The 9,698-nt window shown below is 42.4% G+C and overlaps 1 protein-coding gene across 1 annotated transcript in view; it reads right to left on the reverse strand.

The window, feature by feature from the left end:
• The window catches only part of DSG2 (desmoglein 2), a 29,189-nt gene extending 25,207 nt beyond the window's left edge, over positions 1-3,982 (reverse strand). The window contains exons 1-2 of the mRNA XM_018555305.1: positions 3,863-3,982; positions 2,369-2,404 (exon numbers count right to left, since the gene is read on the reverse strand). Of these exons, the coding sequence (XP_018410807.1) occupies positions 2,369-2,404; positions 3,863-3,982 (156 nt within the window). The remainder of the gene's footprint in view (positions 1-2,368; positions 2,405-3,862) is intronic.
• Positions 3,983-9,698: the final 5,716 nt, after the last annotated feature.

Below are 9,698 nucleotides of genomic sequence, written 5' to 3' on the forward strand. Positions count from 1 at the left end.
CTACCTTCACAGTGAATCAAGTATGTGTTTCTACTTAAAGCTGAACTCCAGGTATAAAAGTGTTCTGAATACTTACACTGGTCCAGCCTGGCTCAATAGAAGTAGATTTATGATACATCTGCTCGGCTCATGGGGATCCGGTAAATCACTGTAGCAGCTGAAGGTACCACAGTGTTTCACAGTGATCTTCTGGGTCCTCTGGCACTGGGCTGAGTGGCTTCACCTCTGCTCTGAAAATGCAGGGTGTCACTTACTCACACGGCATAGCGGCCATTCAGAGAACACCCAGTATTTTTGTGACATCATCCTCTGCCCCTCGCCCCAATCAGAGACCGCTTTGTATTCATTAACCAGTTGACATCCACGGTGTTAAACCCCCTTCCCATCCAGGCCATTTTTCAGTATTCAGTATATTAAATGATAAAACATTTATTATTACCCAATTTTTTTTGGTAAAATATAAAAGACGGGGTCACGTCGGGTAAAAAGACACTAAACATGTCAAGCCTTAAAATTGCGTGCGCGCGCGAAACCAATTAGGTGTTCTCTTTCTCTGAATGGCCGTTGTGTATGTATGCCCGTAGATAACAATGAAGATCACCAGCACTCGTGAGATGAAATAAATCCAAAAGTTCTTTTTATTAAAGAAGAATGTCACAAAAGCCAACGTTTCGGAACCACACAGTGTCCCTTCATCAGGGCAGACATGGTGACAATGTGTATCTATGCCCCCTATCATTTTTTCATTTGCATTCTCTGCCCACATTATTTTGTTTTTTGTTCTTCCTTTAAAAAAAAACAGTTGCTCCTTGCACTGTAATAATTTATGAGCCCATTTCACTCCTCTGCATTTTGGTGTGAGGTGTGTGATGAAAGGCCTTTTTGCTGGATTTTGTTGCGGTTTCCAGCAAAGCACCCCTTCAATGTGGATGAACAGTGACTCAAGTAAAATGCACTGTACCGCTTACGTACAGTGTGAAATGGCCCTAAACGCTGAACAAGCCAAAAGAAAAACAGAGAATTGTAACTCTCTTGGCCAGCAGATGGTGCTCATGTGTAGAAAATCTCAGAGGCAAATTAATCATGTTTACGTGTAAACATGATTTATTGAGAGCTGACCTGTAACCGTGACAAGGTGCGGGCCCAGCCCCTGGAAATCTCTCCGCAAAGTAACATATTGGCTCATCATATAGTGCTGTGTGTGACAACATTTTTTAAATATGGTGACCGTTTTTAAAGAGAAACTTTTGGCAACAGGTAAAAAAAATTTTAAAAATTAAAAAAAATTGCCCAATAACCTGCTAATGCTGTCCAGTAAACATTGCCATTATGCCCAATTAAGAATGTTTAATTCATTCGCCTTTAATACGATTCCTTGTGGGCAGAGCTCTCACGCTGTCTGTGTAGACTCGTCACATGACTGTACAGGCCAAGTGAGCTTAAGCCGGCCATACAGACTGTTTAGACAGAAATCCATCAAATCCCCCATGCCTTCTGGCAGCTATTGTATTCAGCAGCTCCAACAGCTGTGGAATACCTGAACACCGCCTACATCGGATTAGATCCAGGCTTTGCTTGGCCGAGAATTGTGACAAAAGTTGATTGAAAAATTGCCAATTCAGCAAGCATTGTCTAAAATTCGAGAAGTGTATGGCTAGCTATAGAGTGGCAATACTGCAACATGGAGATAAAATCAACAGATACTTCAGCTGGCTCTTCCTGATAGCCGTTCAGAAGAAGTCTAAGGGCCCAGTCACACATCTAGTGCTGACCTGAGCTGCTGTACCACACTGGATCAACACAGGTCACAGAGAAAACAATTGTATGTGTCCCAACGTAGATGTGATGGACTGGGCGCTGCGATAAAACGCTAACATGCTGCTTTTTATCACAGCACACTGGATCCCATCCCATGTCCCTGCACCCCTAAATGCAGTGAACACATTGTACACTCCACATAAAGTTTAAAAAAGAAAAAAAAGTAAACAGTGACAGCTCCGGCAGTATGCCATACAACGTGCACTACCGAAGGTGTCGCTACGCACTAGCCTGACCACTGAAACGCAGCATTTCAGTGGACAGGCTACTGTGAATGGGCCCTAGTACAGGCAAATATAGAGATTTAACCAGCAGGGACAAAATCCCTATAGTCAGAGTTCATACAGAAAGGTTTAGAAAAGGCCAGAATAAAAATAAAAACATGTTTATCCAGTAGGTTAAATGAAAGCATTCATAAACAGAAACAAAAGCTGCCATAGTTGCCTCCTGAAAAAGCTGGTTGCCTGGCAGGCATGCAGACGTATTGATCACCCCACAGCTTGTGAATAAGCTTAGACCAGCCCTTCTGGAAGACGGCATCATTCCTTACCTCTACATGGAGACTATGTCCAAAATCAAGGATGATCTACAGACAAGAAGAAAAAGGATGATTTGGTTTATTATGCACACACAGATAAGCAGCCATGTTATTGGATAAATAATGTGAAACATCAATAGAAGTTAAAGTTTAAAATATATGTGACATGTCTCTATATATATAATAATGTGGAATCATTTATGTACATAGTGGTAACCAGATTAGCCCATTAAAAATGCAGATTCCGTGTCCTCCTTACTGATTGTATAGTGAAGAGGAACTGTGAAGAACTTTCATAGCGTACAATCAACTGTACGAGTTTGTCACACTCCCCATGGCAATGAGATCTTATTTAACAATTGTTAAAGCATATGGAAATCCAAGAACATTTATATTATATATTGTAGCTTGTCAGTACGTAGATGTGCTGGATGTGTTGGTTTTCTTTAGTCAGGCTTTTTTCCCCCTTTTATTTTGCCTGGTGATCCTACCAGTTACACACTTCCTGTCCTAGGGTGACAACGCTCAGTTCCTGTACTGTATGTATGGAGAAGCAGTGTTTTCACTCTAGGACAAGGAAGTGTGTTATGCTGGGCACACACCTTACAACCATCGCAATACTTTTGTCTTGCGATGGTTGTAAGGTACTTAAAAAAAAAAAAAAAAAGTGCAATCTGCCTATCTTGGACAGGCAGATCGTACTTGCGATGATCGCAAGCCGCGCCCCCCCTGAGGGGTGGGCTTTCTGATGACCGCAATGCCGAAAGCGCATGCGCACACCGGCCCGTCCGGCTTTTATCTTACGAACATGCTACACACCCGCCGAACATCATACGATGCTCGGCGGGTTTTCAAACATGTTCGTAAGTTAAAAGTCGTGCCACCTTACAGTAGTAGAGGTCGCACGGCTTCCACATACCTTACGATAATCGTACGATCGCGGGATTTCCTACGATTATCGTAAGGTGTGTGGGCACCCTTAGGAGTCTCTTCATCTCCATAATATAAAGGGGTAGTTCTGTAGTCTACAGACAGAACTTGGCAGGGACAATAACACTGTTAACTGATAACAGTGCAGCAGTGGCAGAGAGCACAGGATGTTACCAGCACACTACATTTCTGGCAGGATCAACCGGTATCTTTTTTTTTTGCACTTCTTGAACATATAGAAGGAAAGAAAATAAAAAGTAGCTTTTTAGGGTTTACATACACAAGAAAACAAAACTAGAACTTAAAATGCACCCTAAAGATACACAATACTTACATTGTAAACCTCTCTACAACCACTTCTTGAAGCAGCTACATAGGAATGTTGTCGATTTGTTCTCACATGCACTTGTCTAAATTCGCAGCCACTAAATAATATGCTCATTGTCAGCACCCCTCTGAGCTGCTCTCTGGAGGGAATGCCATGGCTATCATATAATAATTTCAGAGCAACATCTTACACTCTGCCAACTCCTGAAATGGTATTGCCTTAAGGTGCTGAGTGGTTCATGGCCATGCCAGAAGAAGTAGGATGTTCCTGTATGATCTGCGCTCTTCGCTAGACGATAAAGCGTAACTCGGGCCAAAAATGTTCCTAACCCTTGCAGTGGGCCTAGCCACTGCATGTTGGGTTTGCATATTCTCCTTGTGCTTGAATGGGTTTCCTTTGAGTACTCTGGTTTCCTCCCACACTCAAGACATGCTGGAAGGTTAAAGGGCTACTGCTAAATTGGCCCTAGAGTGTGTATGCATGCGAGATAGGGACCTTAGATTGTAAGCTCCTTGAGCGCAGGGACTGATGTGAATGTGTAGTATATGAAGCGCTGTGTAAATTGATGGCCCTACTAAATACCTGTAATAAATAAAATAAGTAACAAGTATAACCTAGAATTATACAAATGCTTGGGGTAGCCATTTTGCCCACTGCACACTCGCCTGTAACCAAGAAAATTAAAAGCTGGGGAAACACGGATTTAATTTCCTGCTGAATCAGCCAAAATTCCATCTGCGGGTGGCCCTATCTGCTCTACAAAAGTCAATCTTTAGCTGAGGTATTGTTTTTCTTTCTAACAAAGCATTCAAAAAAGATCAATTGCTCATCTTTGCCCGGAGTTTTTCTTTAACATAGAAGGAAAAAGAAGGAAATAGCACAGGCCATTCCACACCCTAAGCTGTACAGACACACAGATAGCAGATATAAAAAACGGTAAACTGTAACGAAGTGCAGTCGGGGGAAAAGTTCATAAACCATTCAGAAGACAAGAAAACATGTCAGATTAGGAGTTGTTACACTAGCACTCCCTTTGTCTGCTGTATATTCTGTACAGAATTTTCCCATGCTATCAGGCGTGTGGAATCCCACCACCTGCAGGGTAATCGTCACTCCTCTGCCTCCATTTCTCCTTGTACTGTGTGAGTTCACTGCTCCGAAAACAGAAATATAAAACAATTGGCATGTTTACAGATGCAGGAACAGACTGGAATAAGCCTAGGCAGGGCAAGGCATCAGCTTTTGTTTCTTAACAGCTCTGTTACTCACACCAGTTTTGGTACAGCAAGGACTAAGTATTTTATACCATTTATAATATTCTGGTAGCTCTATTCTGGACCAGTGACTGAACAGGATTAAAGTGAATGTAAACCTCGTATTTCGTACATTTTGGTCTCAACCTTAAAGGAGAACTATTGGGAGAGTAAAATGTACTTTACTCTTCCCAATAGTTTGAGGTGGAGTGTGACACTGCAGATGTCAGCTTTATAGATCGAGTGATCACAATGCCCCGATAGCTCACCTCAGAGTCTTCACACTGCACCTCAGAGTCTTCTCGCCTGCAGAGCGGTGACTGTCAGTCACTATTCCCTGCAGGGATTCTCCCCTCCACTCTCTCTATTCCTCATCGGAGGGGCGGACAAGGGAGGGTGCGGGCACAGCTGGCTCTGGTTCTAGAGAGCCAGGGACAGCCGTCACTCAGGCAATGATTGGGGTGGACCCCCACAATAATGTCGGGATCTTTCCCGGCTGCAGTGTGGCTCTGCACTGTCAGCATATTAGTAAATCTACTCCTGTGTCCCAAAAGAGAACTAAAGCCAAAAAAAAAAAAAAAGAAGGTTTGGCTTTTAGTTCTCTTATAGGACTTGTTCACACCAGCCCCAGTGCTTTCTGGTACGATTCGATGCCGGAACACACCGGATCGCATCCTGGCTGGCTCACTACGTTCCGGGGCGGGAGGGTGTGTGGCTGCAGTGTCATGACTTCAATGCGTCGCCACGCCCCCTTCCACCCCAGGACGTAGTCAGCCAGACGGGATGCGATCCAGTGTCTCAGTGCGATCGCCTGCATCAGAATGCGTGGCACATCAATGTCTGCGTTCTGCCAGAACGCACTGGGGCTGGTGTGAACTAGCCCTTAAAAAGGAGAACTATGAGGTGATTGCTTTTCACTCACCTCATAGTTATAAAGCCACACTCTGGGCAAAAAGATACATTTACACAAAGCACTGGTTGTGTAAAACATCATTAAAAAGCTGGGTGTTATGTGCAAAGGGCAGTTGCAAAGTATAAAAATCTTACCTTGCAGCATGCCCTTGCACGGAACGCCCAGCTTCCCAGCCCTGAAGAGAAGGAGAGATGTGACCTGAGCTGTACATCATTCCGGTCTCATCATCCTCCCCACTTCACTATCCTCCATTTACAAAATTACAGTCTGTGATTGGAGGAGGAGAGGAGCTGGCAAGGCCCGACATGCTCCTTCATACCCAGAAATACTGGCAATTACTCTTTTCTCCAGGTTTCTAAATGTAGTGGCAGGGGTGCAAAGATAAGAAGAAGAGTATGTGCTTGCTATGGAGGGGGGTATTGTATTTAAGATCTGTGCTCCTCTAACAGCCTCTTCCTGCTGGTTCAGTGATTTTCAGTTTAATGATCATTGATGTCATGGCTGCTATGGCGAGAGGCCGCAACTGAGTCATCCTCACACAATGTGGATCGCTTTTCCCACATCTCCATGATGTCAAAACTGATGATCAAGTGCGCATGCATTCCCCCCTTAAGAGGCTGTTCTATACGATTGCTGGGGGCTGCAGTTTGAATAACATGTTAGCCGACCTTAAAAGATTTAAAATTGTGCAGTTAATTTAGTGCCTTTAGTTCGGATTTACACGTGACCTTTCCAGTCCTTGACACATTTTAATAACCACAATCTGAAGATGTGTTGTCAAATTTTAAAACTTACACTAACTGTTACTATCCGTGTTAAGAATAATGTATTTCATTGCTTCTCTAGTATATGGACATTTCAAAAGGACACTTTTTTAGGGCGAGGACTAACCGAAGAACTTATATCCGAGTCATTTAGGTCTTGTTCACACCAAGCGCATTCCAGGAGCAGAGAAGTTACAGACTGGAGCAAAACTGCGTCCAATTTATTCCAATGGTATTTTGGGCTCTAGTTCACATCGCAGCGTTCCGTTCCAGAGCAGGTAAAAAAACTGCAGCAGGCCCTATTTTACCTGCTCTGGAACGCATAAAAAACGCATGCAAATGTCCTGGAACGCACTGAAAGCCCATTTTAAACGAAATTTTTTTTTTACGAACAACGGCCCGGAACGCATCAAAACACGGCACAAAACGCAGCACAACCCACTGCACTGCGTGTGCAGAAACTCATGCAGATCTGCTCTGCATTTGGTGTGAACAAGGCCTTACTACCCAATTATGTCAAGAAAAAAAATAGGTGGTTACTTAGAATGGTTAGATTTCATTGCTTCTCCTTGTAACAATGTATATAAACACGTGGGTTTCAGAACCATTGTAAAAAAAAAAAAAAATAGTATAAAAGAAGTGATTCAAGTCATCCCAAAATTCTCACATCATTAATAATTTAAGTTAGCCAATAAAGGGCATCACTTAAACTCCAAACTTTCTACATCAAATCGATGGTTGACACGGTACAATACCCTACTACAAACTTCTGAACTAAAAGCCAAGAAAATCCAAAGACTGCAGACAAAAGCAACTGTCGGCCTTTCACGTCTAACCATGGGCAATTAACACTGAAAAGCCTTCACAAAAAAAAAAGGTCAAATGTAGAAAGTGCTTAACCAGAGAGAGTCCTGCTTGTGTGGGATAGTTCACTGATGTCATAAACAGCAAATGAATTGAATATGCCTTCAATACATGTACAAAAAAAAAGTTCCTTTGCAAGTTAAAACACAGCTTGTCAGCTACATGGAGCATGCAGGAGCTTTAATGTTGTTTTCCCCCAAATTCTGCCCGATTGCGTGCCACAACAAAAGCCTTTGCCATGCTCAGAGATCCACCTGTAGCATTCGGTGATACAACATGCACCAAGCAACCAATCCAATGCAACACCTCTTTACCTCTACTAGGTGTCTGCATGAACCTGACCAGGCAATGTCCTCTCTAAAGGGTTCTCATAAACTTCTCCTGCATTCCCATCCCAACACTTTGCCCCACTTTGCCCTCTTAAATACAAAAAAAAGATAGCTGCCCTATTAAAATATAATAAAAAAAATTGGAGGTTTACCTCATATATCCCTTCTGCAAAACGAAATATATGACTTTAAAACAGTTGTCCTGTCACATGGATCACAGCACTTTATGTATGCACGAGTAATATATATATAGATTTTAAGCACGTTAAGTGAAGGGTGAGCCAATGCAACTCAATGTAAAACACAATGCCATTAATCATGTACAATATCCCATAGTTTGGTGAGGAAGAATACAGTAAAGGAATAATTACTTCTGTGCCAGCCGGTGGACATTTACCAAGGTGTAAGGGTCTAAGACTGCATTACCTGTCTACAATGACTGCTGAAACCTATAATTAGACCCGAGAGATTCCATTTCCTCACTGTATTTACGCCTACCCCAGAGGCAAAAACTTTCACATTCTTTAAAACGTGCAATATTCTTCACTACAGTATGTGCAGATGATTGAATCGTTGCAATAAACCCACCATCTACTTTTGTATACGCTTTGAGAGTGCAATAGCGTTGCTGAATACAGGGATATACACAATGTGTAAAACGGAAAAATCTGCAATGAAAATGATGAAAATGTGCAGAACCTAAAAAATAAACAGCTAAATACAGTTAGAATTAAAATATCTAAACTTTGTGGAACTTCAGTGGTAGACATAGGGAGGTACAGGAGTGTAGGGAAGGTACATTTAGTCAAGTTTCCTCGCAACTATGTAAACTATGAAACAGGTTCACTTTAAAGCCAGGCCACCCCAGCCTGCATATGCTCACATTTACACAGTACTTCAATGTATAGGGGAATATGCAACTCACTTCCCTTCCATGTGACAGTGGTGGTGCTTGGCAATTGGCCACTACAGAATGCTGTGACCTAGGGGAAAGGAGAGAGTCCTTAGCCCCGTGTAAGCTCCAGGTCATGACTTTGAGTCTACACAGGGCTTCTTCTCCTTAGCTCTGGTGGCTAAAGAGACCTAAACCCACTCCCTTCCCACCAATAGAGTAACATTAGTGGCAAATGATGTGCAACTAGTAAGGCTGGCTTCAAAGTAAACTTGTTATGTGGCCCTGCATGGATAAAGTCTTTGGAAGAGTATCTATATCTGGCAAGGACTTCAAAGCATATTCTACACTTTAGATTAATTCTAACATCTAAGGGAAATTAACTGGTGGTTTGAAATTTCCTATCCCAGCCGATCTTAAATCAGGGTTCAGTGGAGTCCTAGGGCTACGGGGCGCTAGGAGTTCCTGGAGCAATTTCTGCCTCTTGTAACTAACCACTGAAACCATTGATCTTTTAACCATCGGTAAGGAGGGATCCTTCCCACTCACCACAAATATAAGGAGCATTCTTTCCACCGATCATCATGCTAAAAATACTATAAGCTGTAGATATTAGTAGGAGTACCCCGAGACTGAAAAGTTATTTGAAGGGTTCCTCTGTGTTAAAGCTTTAGAAAGGTTGTCCTAGACTATTGACATTGTTCTCCAAGGTTTAGGCTCTTCCCAGCAATGTCTGACGAGTGTATAAATATACAAGTTTGTACAGACAAATTTATGCACATGTTGCAGGAAAATCTGTTAGGTGCTCAGACCATCCATTGTCTAGAATCCGTTTTATTTGTACTTCCAGTGTGGAAGAAATTGCACTTTCAGTAATTATAAATATCAGTTGTGCGTGGACTGACTGCTTAAAAAAACATTTGCATTTTAGTGCAACTTTCCTTTTCTCTGCTCCCACCCGCAATAGATTTTGTAATAGGTTAGGTAATGTTTACCTGTTTTCTGCTGTTACAGGCAAGTATGATCTATTACAAAAATGCTGGGAGAGGGGAGGGAGAGAATGTTAAAT

The sequence above is a fragment of the Nanorana parkeri genome, unplaced genomic scaffold (assembly GCF_000935625.1).
Source record: "Nanorana parkeri isolate BGI_ZX_2015 unplaced genomic scaffold, ASM93562v1 scaffold191, whole genome shotgun sequence".
NCBI lineage: Eukaryota > Metazoa > Chordata > Amphibia > Anura > Dicroglossidae > Nanorana > Nanorana parkeri.